The sequence below is a fragment of the Grampus griseus genome (assembly GCF_964374135.1).
Source record: "Grampus griseus genome assembly, chromosome: 7".
Classification (NCBI taxonomy): domain Eukaryota; kingdom Metazoa; phylum Chordata; class Mammalia; order Artiodactyla; family Delphinidae; genus Grampus; species Grampus griseus.
In genome coordinates this window covers 6,825,465-6,848,657 of record NC_139001.1, presented here as the reverse complement: position 1 = coordinate 6,848,657, position 23,193 = coordinate 6,825,465, and the positions used below count along the sequence as shown (strand labels likewise).

Here is a 23,193-nt window from a genome sequence, read left to right as displayed (position 1 = left end):
GGCTTACTTGGCCTATAATTTTTCCCCCTTGGCTAATATTTACTGAGTCTTGGAAGAGACCAAGTCCAAGAGGCCTTTTATGAAATAGTTCGGGGGTCCTCTTTTTTACCCTTCCACCACCACTTTGCATCCAGTAGGAGCACCTGTCTTTGCTTATTCTGTCAAAAGCAGCAGCTCTGCTGGGAATTACATAAATACTCTTGACATAGTCTCCCCAGTGCCTTCTAAATAAAAGAGATTTTAATAAGATCTTTGGTCTTTTCAGATCAATCTCTTGTGTAGACTAGCACTTACTGATCATTTCTTACATTTTGGCACTTTGTCACCTGCCAAACAAATAGACCAGTGTTTTAGGCATAAGCCAAAGAGATATCTTTTAGAATTTGCAGTAATATTTTTGTCTATAAAGATCTAATCTAAATAAAGTCCTAAATTAGTAGGTGTTGGCCTTTTTTTGACTTGTGAAAATCTATTGAAAGCTAGGATCCAGGGAAAGGCATTAAATGTGCCATATTTTGCAAATTAATTCAGGGGTTCATCCACCAGGTTAATAGTCCTGGCCCTAAATGTATTTGACAGCTCCAAACCAGTATTTTTTTTTTCAGTATTTTTTATATATATATGTTTATTTATTTGTTTGGCTGTGCTGGGTCTTGGTTGTGGTATGTGGAATCTTCGCTGTGGCATGTGAACTCTTAGCTATGGCATGAGGGATCTAGTTCCCTGACCAGGGATCGAACCCAGGCCCCTGCATTGGGAGTGTGGAGTGTTAACCACTGGACCACCAGGGAAGTCCCCAAACCAGTATTTATATTTATTAGCATCTAGAAGTCCTAAGAGAAAAGGCTGTTAATTGAAATGTATACTATTCTGTGCTCCTATTTTATGAGTTTGATTTGAATGATTCCCTAATTGTTTTCCTGGCTTGTCTATATAGGTTATCCTTAAGATACCCTTTAAAAGAGTCATGTACCAAAACGTTCATTGCAGCTCTATTTACAATAGCCAGGAGATGGAAACAACCTAAGTGTCCATCATCGGATGAGTGAATAAAGAAGATGTGGCACATATATACAATGGAATATTACTCAGCCATAAAAAGAAACAAAATTGAGCTATTTGTAATGAGGTGGATGGACCTAGAGAGTCTGTCATACAGAGTGAAGTAAGTCAGAAAGAGAAAGACAAATACCGTATGCTAACACATATATATGGAATTTAAGAAAAAAAAAGGTCATGAAGAACCTAGGGGTAAGACAGGAATAAAGACACAGACCTACTAGAGAATGGACTTGAGGATATGGGGAGGGGGATGGGTAAGCTGTGACAAAGTGAGAGAGTGGCATGGACATATATACACTACCAAACGTAAAATAGATAGCTAGTGGGAAGCAGCCACATAGCACAGGGAGATCAGCTCGGTGCTTTGTAACCACCTAGAGGGGTGGGATAGGGAGGGTGGGAGGGAGGGAGACACAAGAGGGAAGAGATATGGGAACATATGTATAACTGATTCACTTTGTTATAAAGCAGAAACTAACACACCATTGTAAAGCAGTTAGACTCCAATAAAGTTGTAAATAAATAAATAAAACTCTTAGAGGAAAAAAAAAGATACCCTTTAAAGAGGAAACTGAATCACATCATCATTGAGACTCATACGCTCATCTTTAAAGTTTCATTGCGGGTGGCCAAAGCTGTTTGAAAACAGCCTGGGGGTATATGCACGGGCCTCTTGGTGGAGGAGACTTGGCAGCGGGAGGGGGGAGCACTGGCGGGCGATTGGATTGCCAGAACCTTAGACTCACGTATATAGAGTGAACAGAGAGGTGACCGAAACTCCAAACGAGCTTTACTAGAATTCTAGGGACCAGCCAGTTTATGTAAGTAGAAATTTCTTTTCCTACTTGGGTTCTGAAATTCTAATGGTCAGGTTCTACGAAAGTGATAGTTAAGTTGGCAAATATTGATCAAACCCAAAGATGTATTTATGGAAAGTAGAAAATTTTACTGAGAAATAACAAACTCGGTCTCTAGGGTCAATTGACATGTTTTTAAATTCCTGCACTTATCTTTTGTAAAGGAAATTGATGACACTGAATTTCTTGAAAAGAACAGCGTAAGAACCCACAGGAAAATGCTGGGCTCTGCACCCGCTTGTACATTCATTGCTCTTGGAACTGACCAGCCGGATATTTTGGTCTCATTATTCCATTTGTCCTGCTACTTGATTCTGTAAAGATGCAGGAAAGCTGTTTTTGACCATGTAGTTGGCTTCCATTGTGTTTCAAGTGCCTCATTTTAATTGATATGTTGGATTTGCCATCATTTGTTTTTAAACCTTCCTTTCTTAACCTTTGTTTGTATGCAGACAAATGTGAGTTCAAGGGCTCCCTGTCTGGCAGTAATGCAGGAATTACAAGCATTGAATTCGATAGTGCTGTAAGTACCTAATATCCACGGAAATGGGTGAGTTTAGAGGGTTTTAGAAACAGTTTTAAACATCTGGTTCTTGAAATTTAAAAACTTACCTGGTTTCTCTGCTATTTTCTGTCTTAATGTTAGAGAAGGATGTAGGTAGATTATAAATTCTGTGCTGATCACAACCGTGTTGAAGACTGGGTAGGGGGACAGGTCTGGGATACCCCAGCAAGGCAGTCGCCAGACTTGATAAAGGCCCCGGTTTGGGCCAAGGCAGTGCAGGTGGAGAGGAGAGGGTCTAGCGAGAAGCACCAGAGACAAGCAGGTCTCCAACGGGGGCAGTTGGGAGGTGTGGCTGGGGAGAGTCGGTGGTTCTGAGCTCTTGGACTTGGACAGGTGCAGAGAATTAGTACTTGCTGTTACTGAAGGTGGGAGGTGGTGAGGAGTGAACACAGGAGGAGGAATTCCATTTTGAGCTGGAGGTATCTACAGCTTACAGGTGAGGTCGAGCAGTCTCGGAGGAAGGTCTGAACTTAAGGGGGAGTGATAAATTCACAGAATGCTGGTTATAGCGGTATTCAGCTCAGGTGTATAGTTACAGGCATCGGGGAATTTGTATCATGTGAACTGAGTTCTATTTTGGCTAACATTTCTTCTCCTCCCCTTTATTCCTGTAGGGATCTTACCTCTTAGCAGCGTCAAATGATTTTGCAAGCCGCATCTGGACTGTGGATGACTATCGGTTACGGGTAAGACCCAGTGAGGAAAGTTAATGTAATCTCCAAACTTCACGTGGTTGCTTACCGGTCACATGATGTAGGAAATGGCAGGTTGATTGATTAGAAGAATTGTATGTTGTCGTGAAACTCAATACTTGATTGCCCCTGCCCTTTCCTTTCCTCCTTAGGAAAATTGATGTTTCCACTTTACATTCTTACTTTGTCCAATATTCAGTTGCAGAATATTTGCAATAGGAAACCATTACGTTTCCATGAAAGACTTGGGACACTCCTGTTCATAAAAAGTAAATATTTTTGGTAGGTGTCAGTTTTAGCTTATCTTCAGCTAATTTAGCACCAGAGTGTAATCTGTGTTTCTTAAGCACCCCAAGACTAAATCACCTCACAAAGTAGAACTGGAAAGTAGGCTATAGAAGTATATGTGGGTACACTTATGAGAGAGATAAAACAACTTAAAGCCAGGAAACAGGTGTATGGGAAAGCAAGAACAGTGGGATCAGATGTTGATGAAATCTGCATCTGGACCCAAACCTACCAAGAAGACGCTTGGATTCCAAGACAAAGACAAAAATTAGATGGTTATATCACTTTTGTTCTAATAGAAGACGTAGCTTAATTTAGAGACGTGTTTTTCTCCTTAAGCTTGAAGCAACCTTCACATGAGCTCATTAAATAAAGGCTACTGAAAGATAAGATGGCGGATTTACTTGACATTGGTAGGTATTTTACCCGCAAAAAAAAGCTTGACGCAAACTTGTGTGTCAACCCACGTGAAAAGCAGAGAGCATGATGTTAAGGTGAACTTCATAAAGAGAAATCTACAGGGAGGTGGGGAGCTGCAATAGAAGTGGTCCATTAGGTAGTTTCTGATGGTCTGATTCGATGGTGCAGGGATGCAGCTAGAAGAATAGTTAGAAACACACGGTTCACTTATCACTTGGGCTTTCCCTTTTCTTGAAGGAGCTGTGTGGAAAATGGCCAGTGTTAGATGCTAGCTAATACCTAAAGGGTGGTAATTCTTGATTCTTAGTTGAAAGAGGATCCATGTGCAAAGCATGAAATGTGAGGATGACAAAAGATTACGTTCTCTTCTGAAAGCGGAAGGGTCTCCCTGGTGTTCTTGTTGCAAGGAAGGAACAGGGAGGTGGATGCCTGCGGGCAGGGCTGGACTCCTCTTAAGCAGTGGTACACATCTGTTGAAATGCTTGAACGAGTTCTCAGTTGAAGCCCTATAGTCCTGCACCGTAAGCATGGAAAAAGTTCCATGTAACAGCCTAGACTATTCTCCTGGCAGTGTTACAGTCCATCCTGTGGCATGCCTTCTCTATGTACCCATCAGTTGCTTAGCAGAAATTTAAGACAGGGTTGAATACTTCTGCAGTCATTATTTTTCCTAAAGCAAAGGGGCTTTTACCTGAGTGGTTTCTGTGTTTGACCCAGTAGTCAGGTATATTATATATGTTACTGCTTTTAATCCTCAGGGGGAAGCAGGTGAGGTAGGTAGATGGGGAAACTGAGGCTCAGCTAAGCCCACAGAATTGCCCGAGGTCACACAGTTAACAAATAGAAAGATGAGACTTTGGATTGAGTCCTGTGCTCTTTCCTGTGTTCAGTTGGCCTGGATTATTCTAGACTGAGATACAGTAAAACTGTGTAATTAGTGAAGAGTGACATACAGGATTCCTTACATTTTAGGCCCTTTGAGGAGTAAAGCAAGGAGTTGAGTGCGGGATGATATTTTTTTTTCTATTTTATTTTATTTCTTTATTTTAATTTTTGCATTTTATTTTTTATACAGCACGTCCTTATTAGTCATCAGTTTTATTCACATCAGTGTATACATGTCAATCCCAATTGCCCAATTCATCACACCACCTCTCCCACCACCGCTTTCCCCCCTTGGTGTCCATACATTTGTTCTCTACATCTGTGTCTCAATTTCTGCCCTGCAAGCCAGTTCATCTGTACCATTTTTCTAGTTTCCATATATATGCGTTAATGTACGATATTTGTTTTTCTCTTTCTGACTACTTCACTCTGTATGACAGTCTCTAGATCCATCCATGTCTCTACAAATGACCCAATTTCGTTCCCATTTATGGCTGAGTAATATTCCATTATATATATGTACCACATTTTTATCCATTCGTCTGTTGATGGGCATTTAGGTTGCTTCCATGACCTGGCTATTGTAAATAGTGCTGCAGTGAACATTAGGGTGCATCGTGTGTCTTTTTTTTTTTTTTCTCTTTTTGCGGTACACGGGCCTCTCACTGTTGGGGCCTCTCCCGTTGCGGAGCGCAGGCTCCGGACTCGCAGGCTCAACGGCCATGGCTCATGGACCCAGCCACTCCGCGGCATGTGGGATCTTCCCAGACTGGGGCATGAACCCGTGTCCCCTGCATCGGCAAGTGGACTCTCAACCACTGCACCACCAGGGAAGCCCCATGTGTCTTTTTGAATTATGGTTTTCTCTGGGTATATGCACAGTAGTGGGATTGCTGGATCATATGGTAATTCTATTTTTAGTTTTTTAAGGAACCTCCATACTGTTCTCCATAGTGGCTGTATCAATTTACATTCCCACAAACACTACAGGAGGGTTCCCTTTTCTCCACACCCTCTCCAGCATTCGTTGTTTGTAGATTTTCTGATGATGCCCATTCTAACTGGTGTGAGGTGATACCTCATTGTAGTACTGATGTGCATTTCTCTAATGATTAGTGATGTTGAGCAGCCTTTCATTTGCTTCTTGGCCATCTGTATGTCTTCTTTGGAGAAATGTCTGTTTAGGTCGTCTTCTGTCCATTTTTGGATTGGGTTTTTTTAATATTGAGCTGCATGAGCTGTTTATATATTTTGGAGATTAATCCTTTGTCCATTGATTCATTTGCAAGTATTTTCTCATTCTGAGGATTGTCTTTTCATCTTGTTTATGGTTTCCTTTGCTATGCAAAAGCTTTGAAGTTTCATTAGGTCCCATTTGTTTATTTTTGTTTTTATTTCCATTAGGAGGTGGATCAAAACAGATCTTGCTGTGATTTATGTCAAAGAGTGTTCTTCCTATGTTTTCCTCTAAGAGTTTTATAGTGACAGGTCTTACATTTAGATCTCTAATCCATTTTGAGTTTATTTTTGTGTATGGTGTTAGGGAGTGTTCTAATTTCATTCTTTTACATGTAGCTGTCCAGTTTTCCCAGCACTATTTATTGAAGAGACTGTCCTTTTTCCATTGCATATCTTTGCCTCCTTTGTCATAGATTAGTTGACCATAGGTGCGTGGGTTTATCTCTGGGCTTTCTATCCTGTTCCATTGATCTATGTTTCTGTTTTTGTGCGAGTACCATATTGTCTTGATTACTGTAGCTTTGTAGTATAGTCAGAAGTCAGGGAGTCTGATTCCTCCAGCTCCATTTTTTTCCCTCAAGACTGCTTTGGCTATTCGGGGTCTTTTGTGTCTCCATACAAATTTTAAGATTTTTTGTTCTAGTTCCGTAAAAAATGCCATTGGTAATTTGATAGGGATTGCATTGAATCTGTAGATTGCTTTGGGTAGCATAGTCATTTTCACAGTATTGATTCTTCCAATCCAAGAACATGGTATATCTCTCTATCTGTTGGCATCATCTTTAATTTCTATCATCAGTGTCTTATAGTTTTCTGCATACAGGTCTTTTGTCTCCCTAGGTAGGTTTATTCCTAGGTATTTTATTCTTTTTGTTACAATGGTAAATGGGAGTGTTTCCTTAATTTCTCTTTCAGATTTTTCATCATTAGTGTATAGGAATGCAAGAGATTTCTGCACATTAATTTTGTATCCCGCAACTTTACCAAATTCATTGATTAGCTCTAGTAGTTTTCTGTTGGCATCTTTGCGATTCTCTATGTATAGTATCATGTAATCTGCAAACAGTGACAGTTTTACTTTTTCTTTTCCAATATGTATTCCTTTTATTTCTTTTTCTTCTCTGATTGCTGTGGCTAGGACTTCCAAAACTATATTGAATAATAGTGGTGAGAGTGGACGTCCTTTTCTTGTTCCTGATCTTAGAGGAAATGCTTTCAGTTTTTCACCATTGAGAATGATGTTTGCTGTGGGTTTGTCGTATACGGCCTTTATTCTGTTAAGGTAGGTTCCCTCTATGCCTACTTTCTGGAGAGTTTTTATCATAAATAGGTGTTGAATTTTGTCAAAAGCTTTTTCTGCATCTATTGAGATGATCATATGGTTTTTATTCTTCAGTTTGTTAATAGGGGTTATCACATTGAATGATTTATGTATATTGAAGAATCCTTGCATCCCTGGGATAAATCCCACTTGATCATGGTGTATGATCCTTTTAATGTGTTGTTGGATTCTGTTTGCTAGTATTTTGTTGAGAATTTTTGCATCTCTATTCATCAGTGATATTGGTCTGTAATTTTCTTTTTTAGTAATATCTTTGTCTGGTTTTTGGTATCAGGGTGATGGTGGTCTCATAGAATGAGTTTGGGAGTGTTCCTTCCTCTGCAATTTTTTGGAAGAGTTTGAGAAGGATGGGTGTTAGCTCTTCTCTGAATGTTTGATAGAATTCACCTGTGAAGCCATCTGGTCCTGGACTTTCGTTTGTTGGAAGATTGTTAATCACAGTTTCAATTTCATTACTTGTGATTGGTCTGTTCATATTTTCTATTGCTTCCTGTTTCAGTCTTGGCAGGTTATACCTTTCTAAGAATTTGTCCATTTCTTCCATGTTGTCCATTTTATTGGCATAGAGTTGCTTGTAGTAGTCTCTTAGGATACTTTGTATTTCTGGTGTGTCTGCTGTAACTTCTCCTTTTTCATTTCTAATTTTATTGATTTGAGTCCTCTCCCTCTGATGAGTCTGGCTAATGGTTTATCAATTTTGCTTATCTTCTCCAAGAACCAGCTTTTAGTTTTATTGATCTTTGCTATTGTTTTCTTTGTTTCTGTTTCATTTATTTCTGCTCTGATCTTTATGATTTCTTTCCTTCTGCTAACTTTGGGTTTTGTTTGTTCTTCTTTCTCTAGTTCCTTTAGGTGTAACGTTAGAGTGTTTCTTTGAGATTTTTCTTATTTCTTGATGTAGGCTTGTATAGCTATAAACTTCCCTCTTAGAACTGTTTTTGCTGCATCCCGTAGGTTTTGGATTGTCGTGTTTTCGTTGTCATTTGTCTCTAGGTGTATTTTGATTTCCTCTTTGACTTCTTCAGTGATCTCTTGGTTATTTAGTAATGTATTGTTTAGCCTCCATGTGTTTGTGTTTTTTACATTTTTTTCCCTGTAATTGATTTCTAACCTCATAGCGTTGTGGTCAGAAAAGGTGCTTGATATGATTTCAATCTTCTTAAATTTACTGAGGCTTGATTTGTGACCCAAGATGTGATCTATCCTGGAGAATGTTCCGTGCGCACTTGAGAAGAAAGTGTAATCTGCTGGTTTTGGATGGAATATCCTATGAATAACAATTAAATCTATCTGGTCTATTGTGTCATTTAAAGCTTCTGTTTCTTTACTTATTTTCATTTTGGATGATCTGTCCATTGGTGTAAGTGAGGTGTTGAAGTCCCCCACTATTATTTTGTTACTGTCGATTTCCTGTTTTATAGCTGTTAGCAGTTGCTTTATGTATTGAGGTGCTCCTATGTTGGGTGCATATATATTTATAGTTGTTATATCTTCTTCTTGGATTGATCCCTTGATCAATATGTAGTGTCCTTCCTTGTCTCTTGTAACATCCTTTATTTTAAAGTCTATTTTATCTGATATGAGTATTGCTACTCCAGCTTTCTTTTGATTTCCACTTGCATGGAATATCCTTTTCCATCCTGTCACTTTCAGGCTGTATGTGTCCCTGGGTCTGAAGTGGGTCTCTTGTAGACAGCATATAGATGGGTCTTGTTTTTGTATCCATTCAGCAAGCCTGTGTCTTTTGGTTGGAGCATTTAATCAATTTACGTTTAAGGTAATTATTGATATGTATGTTCCTGTGACCATTTTCTTAATTGTTTTGGGTTTGTTTTTGTAGGTCCTTTTCTTCTCTTGTGTTTCCCACTTAGAGTTAAGTTCCTTTAACATTTGTTGTAGAGCTGGTTTGGTGGTGCTGAATTCTCGTAGCTTTTGCTTGTCTGTAAAGCTTTTGATTTCTCAATTGAATCTGAATGAGATCCTTGCTGGGTAGAGTAACCTTGGTTGTAGGTTCTTCCCTTTCATCACTTTGAGTATATCATGCTACTCCCTTCTCACTTGTAGAGTTTCTGCTGAGAAATCAGCTGTTAACCTTATGGGAATTCGCTTGTATGTTATTTGTCATTTTTCCCTTGCTGCTTTCAATAACTTTTCTTTTTCTTTAATTTTTGTCAGTTTGATTACTATGTGTCTCAGCGTGTTTCTCCTTGGGTTTATCCTGCCTGGCACTCTGTGCTTCCTGGACTTGGGTGGCTATTTCCTTTCCCATGTTAGGGAAGTTTTCAACTATAGTCTCTTCAAATATTTTCTCGGGTCCTTTCTCTCTCTCTTCTCCTTCTGGGACCCCTGTAATGCTAATGTTTTGCATTTAATGTTGTCCCAGAGGTCTCTTAGGCTGTCTTCATTTCTTTTCATTCTTTTTTCTTTATTCTGTTCTGCAGCAGTGAATTCTACCATTCTGTCTTCCAGGTCACATATCCATTCTTCTGCCTCAGTTCTTCTGCCTCAGTTCTTCTGCTATTGATTCCTTTTAGTGTAGTTTTCATTTCAGTTATTGTATTGTTCATCTCTGTTTGTTCTTTAATTCTTCTAGGTCTTTGTTAAACATTTCTTGCATCTTTTTTTTTTTTTGCGGTACGCGGGCCTCTCACTGCTGTGGCCTCTCTCATTGTGGAGCACAGGCTCCGTACGCACAGGCTCAGTGGCCATGGCTCATGGGCCCAGCTGCCCCGCGGCATGTGGGATCTTCCTGGATCAGGGCATGAACCCGCGTCCCCTACATCGGCAGGCGGACTCTCAACCACTGCACCTCCAGGGAAGCCCCCTCTTGCATCTTCTTGATCTTTGCCTCCATTCTTTTTCGAGGTCCTGGATCATCTTCACTGTCATTATTCTGAATTCTTTTTCTGGAAGGTTGCCTATCTCCACTTCATTTAATTGTTTTTCTGAGGTTTTATGTTGTTCCTTCATCTGGTACATAGCCCTCTGCCTTTTCACCTTGTCTATCTTTCTGTGAATGTGGTTTTTGTTCCACAGGCTGCAGGATTGTAGTTCTTCTTGCTTCTGCTGTCTGCCCTCTGGTGGATGAGGCTGTCTAAGAGGCTTGTGCAAGTTTCCTGATGGGAGGGACTGGTGGTGGGTAGAGCTGACTGTTGCCCTGGTGGGCAGAGCTCAGTAGAACTTTAATCCGCTTGAATGCTGATGGGTGGGGCTGGGTTCCCTGTTGGTTGTTTGGCCTAAGGTGACCCAGCTCTGGAGCCTACCTGGGCTCTTTGGTGGGGCTAATGGCAGACTCTGGGAGGGCTCACGCCAAGGAGTACTTCCCAGAACTTCTGCTGCCAGTGTCCTTGTCCGCACGGTGAGCCACAGCCACCTCCGCCTCTGCAGGAGACCCTCCAACACTAGCAGGTGGGTCTGGTTCAGTCTCCCCTGGGGTCTCTGCTCCTTCCCCTGGGTCCTGATGCACTCACTACTTTGTGTGTGCCCTCCAGGAGTGGAGTCTCTGTTTTCCCCAGTGCTGTCAAAGTCCTGCAGTCAAATCCTGCTAGCCTTCAAAGTCTGATTCTCTAGGAATTCCTCCTCCTGTTGCCAGACCCCCAGTTGGGAACCTGACGTGGGGCTCAGAACCTTCACTCCAGTGGGTGGACTTCTGTGGTATGTGTTCTCCAGTCTGTGAGCCACCCCCCCAGCAGTTATGGGATTTGATTTTACTGTGATTGTTCCCCTCCTACCGTCTCATTGTGGCTTCTCCTTTGTATTTGGATGTGGGGTACCTTTTTTGGTGAGTTCCAGTGTCTTTCTGTCAATGATTGTCCAGCAGCTAGTTGTGATTCTGGTGTTCTCCCAAGAGGGAGTGAGAGCACGTCCTTCTACTCCACCATGTTGGTTCCTAACAGGATGATATTTTTAATTGGTAGAAGAGTTCTCAACAGGTAAGCGTCAGCTTTAGGCCTGAAGTAAGAAGGCCCTGGAGGCGGAGATAGACCTGGATGATAGAGGTCATAATGTTGGTAACTGTTTTCAAGTGAGCTGGTTTGCAAAGGTGGGCTGAGTCTCACTGGAGAGGGTGCTGGAGCACCAAGCTGTGGGTGCTGACGAGCCAGGGGCTGGTGCCAGGGCTGTAGCCTCCTTTGCTGAACCAGCTGGCTCAGAGGGCCTCTGGTCTGCTCACAGCTGTGTGCTATCACTTGGTAAATGTGTGAAGGAGATCAGGAGGCCCTTTTAACAGGTTCTCCATTCCCACAGAAACCGCATGAACCCTTACCAGGGCCCAGGATGTAAGTAGGCTCCCTGTCTAGGAGGCTCTGGCTTCTACCGAGACCCTCGTTTACAGAGGATGTTGGAGGACATAGATGGGCATCTCCATGTTCTGAAACTCAAGATCCAAGCCCTGGTCATTGTCTCCTCAACTTGAGGTGGGTGGTGTTGGGTGAGACCAGAATGCAGGAGTGGCTGGTCAAGTGCTTGCTTTAAATCCGTTTAGTAAAGGGTCCTAGAAATAGTCTCGTGTTGAAAGGGGCCCGTTCCAGAGGACTTCTTTCTTTACAGGATGTTTTCGATTCTCTTAAAAATGTAGGGGCTTCCCTGGTGGTGCAGTGGTTAAGAATCCGCCTGCCAATGCAGGGGACACGGGTTTGAGCCTTGGTCCGGGAAGATCCCGCGTGCCGCAGAGCAACTAAGCCCGTGTGCCACAAATACTGAGCCTGTGCTCTAGAGCCTTCAAGCCACAACTACTGAAGCCCATGTGCCACAACTACTGAAGCCCACGTGCCTAGACCCCGTGCTCTGCAACAAGAGAATCCACCACAGTGAGAAGCCCTCACACTGCAACAAAGAGTAGCCCCCGCTCTCCGCAGTTAGAGAAAGCCCGCGTACAGCAATGAAGACCCAGCACAGCCAAAAATAAATAAAATAAATTTTTTAAAAAAAAATCTAAAAGATTACTGCAAAACTGAGGAACTGGGCTGAAGAACCCATCCTGCTCACGTCTGTAGTGCTGGTGTGGAGAAGTGGCCTCAGTGAGGACTTGCTTTCATATGATGGTTTTTATTTCAGAAACCTCCTTATCAAGTTCTGCATTTTTCTGAGGTCACTTGTCTTTGGTTGGTGTTAATGGTAGCTGCTACATGGTGGGTGGCCCTTAGGGTCTGCCCTGCAGCACCAGGGAGCCTGTGCAGAGCCTGAGGGAAGAGAGCTCTAAGCCTTCCCATTCGGGGACTCGGGGCTGCTGTGACATCAAAACCCATGCCCCGTCTCTTAAAGAGGAAGATAAAAGCCTTAAAGTAGTGTTAGAAGTTAAATATTAACTATTAAGAATAAATTCAAAAACACCGAATGGGTAAAAGAATTTAAAATAAATCTGATCCACTTAAAATGACTTAATAATCAGTTTTTACGTGATAAAAGTGAATGCTTGCAGGAGGCTGAATTCCATACCACTGAGAGCATGAAGATGAAACTACTCAGCCCCAGGCAGGGCCGGTCAGGCTGGGTTTCCACCAAGAACAAAATAAGCAGAAATCCAGACTTTTTTAAAAGCAAGGTAACACATGTGAAAAGCCAGGAAATAAAAACATTCCTTTATTCCATTAATCCAGCAGTTTCATTCCAGGAAGTAAGTCAGGGGAAAGCCATGTACTCATACATGTTCACTGCAGCATCATTTGTGATCGTGAAACTTTCAAAGGGATGTAGGTGTGTGCTAGCCAAGGAAATTTCTATTAGGTTGTAATCTCATTGCTTGGAGACTGTTTAGCTATTATAGAGTAATTACAGAAACTCTTAAGGAAGGTGGTGCAGAAAGGAAGAGAAAGAATGCAGTCAGCCATGGGCCTGGTGCGTGGGTCACCCTCCTAAACAGAGTGAGGAAGATGTTAGTCTTTTACAGACGTTAGAGAGCCAGGGTGTTCAGGCGCCAAACAGCGTGACCCCAAAGCCCGTGTATTTTCCCGTCACATGAAAAACTGCTTGTGCTATGAAGTTAAAAGTGCGGTGGATAAATTTGTAGGGGTGTTTTCATGTGAACTATATGAGAATATTAACGTGCATTTAGAGTAAGCAAAACGAGCACATTTGCATCGCCCATTTGTGGGCAGTGTCTTTTCCTCCCTATGTTTGTGAAACATGATTTTACTTTTACATTAATAGTAAGAAAGAAAACGGTGCATGTACACAAAACTGAATTTTTTGGTGAAGTAGAAGTACCTACACAAGTTTTTGGTCTCTCCCCATGGTTTGTGCAGATTGAATGATTTATACTGAGCATTATTCCTATACTGTATTTAGCATAAACTTTGTTGCTGGAACTTTTTTGATCTTTCCAGAAGGATCAGTGGGAGGTTGTCACACAGCCACAGCACAGCTGCCACCTGGCTGGCAGCGATTGTAAGATGCTGTTGCAGTTTCAGAGCGTTTTAAATGTGAGAAGGAGTCTCGGAATTCGTGCAAACTTCTTCTTAAAGGGGAAGTACATGTGGCCCTGAGTTTTCTCTTCCTGTGCTAAAGTGGAATTGTTCTCCTGAGCAGAGAGGAAAGATTGGTTTCTAAAGTGTTAACTCTAAACTGCGAGGTCTGGCTTTGGGGGTCAGGGTTGAAACCCAGTAAGTTGACAGTTATAGTAAGTATATTAGGGTCTTTTAAAAGCTGCTCATTTTTGGGGGGGGGGGTTGGGGGGAGGATTCCCTGGCGTTCCAGTGGTTAGGACCCCGCACTTTGGCTGCCGAGGGCCCGGGTTCAGTTCCTGGTCAGGGAACTAAGATCCCACAAGCCATGCAGCGCAGCCCCCACCCCCCAAAAAAAGCCTTTTCTTTTTTTAAAAAAAAAATTATAGGGGCTTCCCTAGTGGCGCAGTGGTTAAGAATCCGCCTGCCAATGCAGGGGACACGGGTTCGAGCCCTGGTCTGGGAAGATCCCACATGCTGCGGAGCGACAAGGCCCGTGAGCCACAACTACTGAGTCTGCGCGTCTGGAGCCTGTGCTCCGCACCAAGAGAGGCCGCGATAGTGAGAGGCCCGCGCACTGCGATGAAGAGTGGCTCCCGCTCGCCGCAACTAGAGAAAGCCCTCGCACAGAAACGAAGACCCAGCACAGCCATAAATAAATAAATACATTTATTTATTTAAAAATTACACAGAAATCATTAGTGAATACCTGTATATCTTCTGAGCCTTTGAAGTTTCCACACATGAATATGTTGATCCATATTGAAAAGTAGGGAAAGTGCGGCATCCTCACCATCCCCAGCCGCCTCTCTCCCATTGGGCTCCAGTAGTGCTGTGGCGGGCAAAGGGCACTGACGTTCGGTTATGACCCAGTTCTGCGTTGCTTGGCAGCCCAGGAAAGACGCCATGGTTGGCATCTCACAGCTAGTCACGAAAAGATTTGATTGTTGGGAATGCTGGTGTCTGTGGTTATGATCTGACATTTCAAGCGGAGACCTCTGATTGAAAAACCCCTAGGAGTTTTAATTGTTTATTGAAAGAGTCCTGATGGTTCCTTTTAGTTTTTTAAGAATCTTTTTTTTTTTTTTTTTAAGCTGTGTTGGGTCCTCATTGCTGTGTGCGGGCTTTCTCTAGTTGCAGTGAGCAGGGGCTACTCTTCGTTGCAGTGCGCGGGCTTCTCATTGTCATGGCTTCTCTTGTTGTGGAGCACGGGCTCTAGGCACGTGGGCTTCAGTAGTTGTGGCACATGGGCTCAGTAGTTGTGGCTCGTGGGCTCTAGAGCGCAGGCTTAGTAGTTGTGGCGCACAGGCTTAGTTGCTCCGCGGCATGTGGGATCTTCCCGGGCCAGGGCTCGAACCCGTGTCCCTTGCGTTGGCAGGCAGATTCTTAACCACTGTGCCACCGGGGAAGCCCCTGATGTTTCCTTTTATATTGATAAATTATGCCTCTGGTGAACCTGTCCATTCTGACTTTAAATAGGAGATTGACTTTCTGAGACATTAGTAAAATCCAAGATTTAAAAATTTTGTAATTTGATATAATTCAGACTTACAGAAAATTGCAAGAGCCATACAGACCGGTATCTGTAATAGAGCTTATTTCAAGAAGGTCCTCTGGTTGCCCCCCGCCCCTTTTAAGTTGTGTAATTAACAGCTTAAAATGTGACAAGCCTCAATAAAGAATACAAATTCAGGAAATGTCTACATGTATTTTTTAAACACTTGGGAGAAGACAAACATGTTATTTTTCTATAACATGTAAGATTAACGTGGCAGCACAAATCTAATAATATTAAATAGATACCGTTAGTATATACATTGTTCTTTTCCATTTCATTGGCTAATAAGACTAAATACAGATATCCTATTTGTGTTCTGTATACTTTCTGTAGTAGAGCCTTTACTGAGTACTTTATTATACAGTTTTTGTATATCCTTTTTTTTAAATTGAAGTAGAATTGACCTACAACACTATGTTAGTTCCAGGTGCGCGACATAGTGATTTGTTATTTCTGTACATTACCAAATGATCACCATGGTAAGTCTAGTTATACCTGTCACCAAAGTTACTACAGTATTAAGTGTACTCCCCATGCTGTATGTACCTTTATCCCCGTGACTGTTTTGTATCTGGTAGCTTGTACCTCTTCATCTCTCACCTTTTTCACTCAGACCCCCACTCCCACCCCACACAACCACCACCTTGTTCTCTGTGATTCTCTTTCTGTTCTGTAAGGTGTTGATTTGTTTTTTAGATTCCACGTATAAGTAAAATCATATGGTATTTGTGTTTCTCTGTCTGACTCATTTCACTTAGCATAATACCCTCTACATTCATCCATGCTGTCACAGAGGGCAAGATTTCATTCTTTTTTTATGACTTATATTCCACTGTATATATGTACCATGTCTTTATCCATTCGTCTATCATTGGACGCTTAGGTTGCTTCCATATCTTGACTGTTGTGATTAATGGTACAATGAAAATAGGGGGGCATATATCTTTTCAAATTAGTGGTTTTGGGGTTTTTTGGGAAAAATACCCAGAAGTAGAATTGCTGGATCGTACGGGGTTTCTATTTTTAATTTTTTGAGGACCCTTCATGTTGTTTTCTATAGTGGCTTCAACCAACTTACTTTTCCACCAGCAATGTACGAGGATTCCCTTTTCTCCACGTCGTCACCAACACTTGTTACTTGTTTTTTTGATAATAGCAGTTCTGACGGGTGTGCAGTGATAATCTTGTTGTGGTTTTGATTGGCATTTCCCTGATGACCAGTGATATTGAGCATCTTTTCATGTGTCCGTTGGCCATCTGTATATCTTCTCTGGAAAAATGTCTGTTCAGGTCCTCTGCCTGCTCCTCCCTTATTTTGAGGGCGTGGTCATGTGAAGTTTGTGCTGTGGTGTTGGATCTTTCATTTATTTTTTCATTACCTTTTTTTTTTTAGTTTTATTGGCGGTGGGAGGTTTATCCTCTTCCTCTTGAGACCTCACCCCGGGCAATGCCCAAAGACAGGCTTTCTGGGTGTTTTCCCTGAGCTGCTCCTCCTTTTCTCTCTGCGTGTTCCTGACCAGATCTCAGGGTGTTTGGAGAAGCTGGCTCCCTGGCAGTTTGCCGCTGACTCTCCCGGTGTGGCGCCCTGGAGGTTTACCCTGGTTGTGTTCTCTCCCTTAGCATACACTCACGGGACACAGCGGCAAAGTGCTGTCTGCCAAGTTCCTGCTGGACAATGCGCGTATTGTTTCTGGAAGTCACGACCGGACCCTCAAACTCTGGGATCTACGCAGCAAAGTCTGTGAGGAAATTCAGTCTCTCTGTGTCTATGAACGATTAGATATTAACCTCAGAGGTGTTTGTTTCCACGTTAAAGCCTGCATTTAGTGTGATAAACTTTGAAATTCCAGTCTCACGTTGAGTGGCGCTGACGTAGTGACTATTTTTCAAGTTTGAAGCTTCATTTAAATAAGTAGTTCTGATTACTTAGGGTGAGAGTGCAGCAGTGTTGCCTGCACAGCCGCAGAGGGGCTTCTGCTTGATTATTCGTGTTCGGTTGTCTTTCAGGCATAAAGACGGTATTTGCCGGATCCAGCTGCAATGATATTGTCTGCACAGAGCAGTGTGTGATGAGTGGACATTTTGACAAGAAAATTCGTTTCTGGGACATCCGGTAAAACACCCAGGAGCTTGGTGGGGAGGCAGATGGGAGGGTCTGTATGTGGCAGAACTGTGATGGTGTCTTGTGTGTGGGTTGTGTTTTTAAAGTCCCTGGAAATGGCAGAAATGAGCTCCAGTCCACATTATCTTCCCAGTTTGATATTCTTTACCCTGAAGTAGACGGTCACATTCAACAGTCACCTCTGAGCATGCCCTGTGTACTTACAAACAGATGAACAACGAGGTTGCTAGGTGGTTTCAAGTGTAATCGAGAAGACAGATACACAAGTCTGCAGGGTGTGTTGCAGTAGGGCCAGGAGCCCTTGTCCAAGGATGTTAGAGACCGTCTGTCAAGATGAGTCTTGAGAAGTGAGTAGGCTTCACGTTGCAGAAGAGCCACTGAGGGACATTCCAGGCCAGAACAGGGCAGTCTGGCAGGTCAGGCGAGGGCAGATGAGACCGATAGGGTGGGGTGGGATCAGATTGCTGCGGGCTTTGGACGCCATTGGTAGGTGACTTGATCTCATAAGTTGGGTGTTTAGGAAAGGATTGCTTCATGAGAGTGTGGTAGATTACATTGGTGGCAGTTTTAAAGGGTGTACTGGGGAGCGGGAAATCAGTAAAGCATTGAGGATCTGAACTCAAGGCAGTGGAGGGGGGATTTGGATGGGGTTTGTTACAAGTTGGATGTGGAGGGTGAGGAAGGAGAGAAGTAAAGTAAGATGCAGAATAAATGACAGATTTAGGAAGAGGATGCAGTGAACATGTTCAGAAAAGGACATAAATTTGAGGTTTCTAATGGACATTTGGAAAAACAAAAGTTTTGAGAGGTTGGCTGGGAGAAAAAACGAGACGTCCTCACAGGAGGACTTTGAAGACATGAGAGTGGATTAGTCAGAGCCCACCTGTGAAGCAACAGGAGGGCAGTACAGGGAGCTGCCCAAGGAGGGAGGAGTGGCAGAAAGGGAAAGAAAGCTGGAGTCCTGTTGATGGGCCAAGGTGGGGGCAGTAGAAGGGACAGGAGTCCTGTTAGGATGAGGACAGTTGGTTAGGAGGTAGGTAATTGGTGATTAGTTTCAGGTGTACTGGTTGGCAGAAATTTGAACTGGGAGTAAGGAATTTTAGAGCTAAGCTGGATGTTAGAAGGCTCCTCCTGGTCTCCCCCCTAATTTGACAGATGAAGACCCCAAGTCCCAGGGAGGTGGAGCGGCAACAGTAAGATAAACTGTCTTACTTGGTTATGGTTTGAGGTGGGAAATCATTTCATCGAAAGTTTACAACAGAATGAATGAGTCCAGAAGGGTCTGCACCTCCTTTGGCTGTATCACCAACAGGGCCCAGCCCAGGACTGCTGAGCACAGACCTGGGTGTGGACCGCGGCCCAGAGGAGAGCTGGGAGAAGAAAAGGAAGGAGAAGGGGTTGCCAGGGTGCCCCGGTTCCACATCTGGAGTCACCGGGATGAGTTGGAGGGTCCCCGAGCTTTACTTTGTATGACAGGAAGCCTGGAGAGCCCACACATTTGTCCATATAAGGCAGCCCAGACCTGCTAAAGCGGTTTACATCCCTTTGGATAAGTTGAAATGATAAAATTGAAGTAATACTAATTAAATAGTAGCCCTGCTTAGTTCATGCTGATCAGAAGCTCTGATTGGCAATTACTGTATCATTTCAGAAACAGGCAAGGAAATTAATCCTTACCAGTTTTAGAGTTCTAGTACTCACAGCTCCTGATAGAATCTGTTGATGGGAAAATAATAAAAGCCAGGGCTGAGATTATTTGTGTGGGCGTGGGAGCATTTTCACTGTCCTTGAGGAGTATTGTGTTCTAGTTCAGTTGCCTTTTCTCCTTCCTCCTTTTCTCCGTGGCATGCCATCCTGGTTGAAATGGGGAAGTTCTGACCTTTCTGTGTTAGGTTTTCTCAGACTTTCCATCTTTTTCCTAGATCAGAGAGTATTGTCCGAGAGATGGAGCTCTTGGGAAAGATTACTGCCCTGGACTTAAACCCAGAAAGAACTGAACTCCTCAGCTGCTCCCGAGATGACCTGCTAAAAATTATTGACCTACGAATAAATGCCGTCAGACAGACATTCAGGTAACTGAAGACACTCTGGTTGGGTTTCATTTGAGTCTTGCTGATTTTTCAGAGGGTTGTGAGAAGGCCAGAAGCCTGACTTGCCCGCGCATCCCAAGTTTGCATGGACTCGGGGGGTAACGGTGCCCTGTCGTCTGTTGCAGCGCGCCGGGCTTCAAGTGCGGCTCCGACTGGACGAGAGTTGTGTTCAGGTTAGTGGTGGTGCTCCTCCCGTCGCGCCCGCACCCCCAGCGTGGTTCACCGCAGAGGTTAGAGCAGAGGCCTCTTCCCACTGGGGAAGCGAGCTACATCTGTACGGTGCCTCCACGTGCGCAGGTGTCCAGGAACGAAGCTGCACGTTCAGTCCTAGAGGTCACTGTCACTGTTTCCTTCCTTTCTAAAGTGTCCCTTCTGTGATTGCGTGAAACTGTGTCCCAATTCAAAAACTAATAATGGCTAGTTGGTTTGTTCTGGGTATATCAGGTTCCCCTCTCTTTACTCATTTACATGAGAACTCTTCGAGAGCTTTTTGGGAAGGGTGGTGTCCCCTGGAACAGAGCAGAATAGGCTCTCTGGAGAGGCGGTGGTTTCCCTTTCCTGTTCTCCCTTCCACGCATGGCTGTTCTCCCAAATACATTGCCATGGTCAGTGCCAATATCGTGGAGAAGCTTCTCTACAGTCGATGCTTCCTTCCTTTTCTGCTTTCACTGCACCATATAATGAGGCAGTCCATCAACTGAAAGAAACCCTTCACCATTTGGGGGTTGACTTTGACCTCCCTATGTGCTATGTTTGAGTCTGAGAGATGCTTAGGGACTTGTGGCCCCAAGAAGTAATGCAGCGGCACCATTTTTCATTAGCTGGTGAGGCCAGATGATAGGGTGAAGCGGCTTTGGCCAAAGCGGTTGTGAAGAGCATCTTCTGGTTTCTGGGTACACGGGAATGGGCACGTGTTTGACTCGTAAGTGAAGAGTAAACATGACTTCCTGGGGAGGGGTCCGGGAAGACGCTGAGTTGGGGGTGGGTGGTAGACGCCGTTTCTTGTCTCATGTGTCCTGCAGCCCTGATGGCAGTTACGTGGCAGCAGGCTCGGCCGAGGGCTCCCTCTACATCTGGAGCGTGCTCTCAGGGAAAGTGGAGAAGGTCCTTTCAAAGCATCACAGGTAAGATGTCAGCCCCTCTGAGGTGGTGAGCAGGCCTGTGACTCCATCCCAGGGGTCACATCCTCTTCGGGCGTGGACCCGAGTCGACCCCACGAGGTCAGTGTCCACTCACGCACTCTACTGTGAGCCAGGTTAGTGGAGGGAAGCCGGGGCCCTTCTCCCCGGACAGCAGACAGCAGCGTCCTGCTTATTGACATTTCAGACCGTTCCAGCTAGAGCAGTTAGGGTATGGCCACTGGAGAAGGTTAGAGCCCCGCGTTCTGTCTCTCGTCTTGTGGCGTCTCCTGTCTTGATCTTGCCCCTCACCGCTCTCCTTCCTCTCTGGCTCCCCTTCTCCCCCTTCTAAGCCCCTTTCCTCAGGAAATCGACTGCTTGTAAACGCCGATTTTCACGTGCTTTTTACTTTCATCCAGGCCCCTTTTCCTCTCGGCTTTGTTGTGTCCCCCAAGCCCAGCTGCTCTTAGAACCCAGGCCCAGGGCCCCCCGGGACCACCCCTCGCCGTCCTCGCTGTGGTGGTGCCTCCCCGCTCCTCAGCCAGTTGCCCTGAGGTGCTCGTCAGAGGCTCTTTGCTTAACTCAGAGCTACTCCCTTAGGGTAGACTTGATAAGGCCTGATTCCTTTCATTCCAAACTACCTCCTAGAATCAAGGCAGGGTTCCTCCAAGTTCTTTCGCTCTCTAAGTGCCTGTCTGTGCATGGGAGCCACACCGACGAGTAAAACGGGCGCTGGGACAAGCCTGACGCCCTGATGGCGAGGGAGCCCTGCGCTCGGCCCACGAATGTCTCACCCGTGTTCCGACCTCTCCCTTTGAAGCTCAGCGATCAACGCCGTGGCCTGGTCGCCTGCCGGCTCCCATGTCGTCAGCGTGGACAAAGGAAGCAAAGCTGTGCTGTGGTCAGAGTACTGAGGGCACCTCGTCAGGAGAGAGCGGATCAGAAGCTGGAGGGGCACGCGGGCCCCACGGCTCTGTCCTGGCAGGTGGCGCCTGGACTGTGGCTTTGACCTCCAGAGAAGAGCTCGAGCCGTGGGGTGCAGTAGCCTGCCTTCGAGCAGGGCTCCCGAGGGTCGTGGCTGAGGTCCCGTGGCCTGAAAGAGTAACACTGAGAAAAACCTGATGCTGCGGTTGCTCAGCAGAGGTTCAGGTTCTTGCCTTGATTCAAGTGGGAAACACTACTGGCTCTGATCTTGCATACCTCAGCGGGGGGAGCGCAGGCACCTGCTGGCTTCTTCCCTGGGCGGTGGTGCCGCAGACGCCCCCTGCACCGGGTGTTGCTTCTCCCCTGTGCTTTCTCCCGTCCTTCCAAAGTCGGTTCTGGCCTGATGAAGGTCCTGTCACCTTGGGGTCATTTTCCCAGGGAACTTGCTTTAATCATGGATTAACAGAAACCCAGGTGGGATTACCCCTGCCCTCAGGTAGCCCACGGGGACGGTGGGACTGTGGTCCCCCCGCTGGTCTGTGTCTTTACTACGAGGCTCTTACTCTGACCTCACCTGATCACAGTTGGAATTTCCTTAGGTCTCCTAAACTGTTCTTAGAAAGCAACTGTTCTTCAAAACTCCTTCCTCCCTCCCCTCCCCCCCCAGTTCTACATATCTATCTCTTGGTCAAGAAAGAAATCTCAATTTGGTTAAAAAAAAAAAAAATTGGCAGTGGGTAGGAGAAGAAGTGCACAACCCTTTTTCCAGAGAAGCAGGTGAGCTGCAGGAATAAAGACTGTATTCCCGGATCATCTGTAGCTTCTCAGAAGGTGGGCCGCCCCCTTCTTCCCGGCTGTGCTGGGGTTACAGTTGCCGGTGGTGTGGGATTGGAGGCCTCCAGTGTATTACCCTGGAGCCAGTAGTTCCGGGTCGCTGCCCCTTTGCCAAGCCTATGTGCAATACCCCCTCGGTGCTTTAGTGCAGGAAGCCCATTCCAGGAAGCATGGGAATGCCGTCTTTCGATTTCGGGACTTGCGAGTAAGGCCGGGAAGAAACTGGCCTATGCATTTTTTTTTTAAACGTTTATCTTTACCATCTTACTCGTTTATAAAATTATAGTTCCTTGAGTGACTGAAACACCAATATTTTTATCACTTACTCATTCGCACTTTAATTTTCTTCCTTCCAGACTTGTTCTCTGGACATCTGTGGGAGCGAGGGCTAGAGCAGGGTGAGGACGGGCTGCGCGCTCCCTCTGATGGTGTTGGCGGCTCTGTTCTCCCCTTTCCCCTGCCCTCGCCTCCCCTTTTCAGTTTGCTGTTCAGGGAACTCGTGCTGAGGGGAGTTGAAATTCACAGGCCAGGGCATGTCTTTTATTTATTTAATTATGTTGCCCAACAGAACTTGATTGTAAATAAAAAAGAAATCTGTTATGTACTTTTCACACTCCATGCCTCTTGGTAGTTATTTTATTCTTCTTTATCCTTAAGGGCGAAAAGCTGGTTTTTTTTCATTTGTTTTCCTGGTATTCATTCATTTGTAAATGATGGTTAATACTGTCCCCGTGCCTTTCCTTATTGTTCATCATTT

At 44.5% G+C, this 23,193-nt stretch overlaps 1 protein-coding gene across 2 annotated transcripts in view; it reads left to right on the top strand.

Moving 5' to 3' along the window:
* ATG16L1 (autophagy related 16 like 1) overlaps nucleotides 1-23,020 on the top strand; it is a 46,640-nt gene extending 23,620 nt beyond the window's left edge. For both annotated transcript variants that reach the window (XM_082658049.1, XM_082658050.1), the window contains exons 11-18: nucleotides 2,372-2,442; nucleotides 3,099-3,170; nucleotides 16,969-17,089; nucleotides 17,356-17,461; nucleotides 19,393-19,542; nucleotides 19,686-19,733; nucleotides 20,583-20,684; nucleotides 21,499-23,020. In XM_082658049.1, coding sequence (XP_082514175.1) covers nucleotides 2,372-2,442; nucleotides 3,099-3,170; nucleotides 16,969-17,089; nucleotides 17,356-17,461; nucleotides 19,393-19,542; nucleotides 19,686-19,733; nucleotides 20,583-20,684; nucleotides 21,499-21,592 — 764 coding nt within the window. In that variant the 3' untranslated portion in view covers nucleotides 21,593-23,020. The remainder of the gene's footprint in view (nucleotides 1-2,371; nucleotides 2,443-3,098; nucleotides 3,171-16,968; nucleotides 17,090-17,355; nucleotides 17,462-19,392; nucleotides 19,543-19,685; nucleotides 19,734-20,582; nucleotides 20,685-21,498) is intronic.
* Nucleotides 23,021-23,193: the final 173 nt, after the last annotated feature.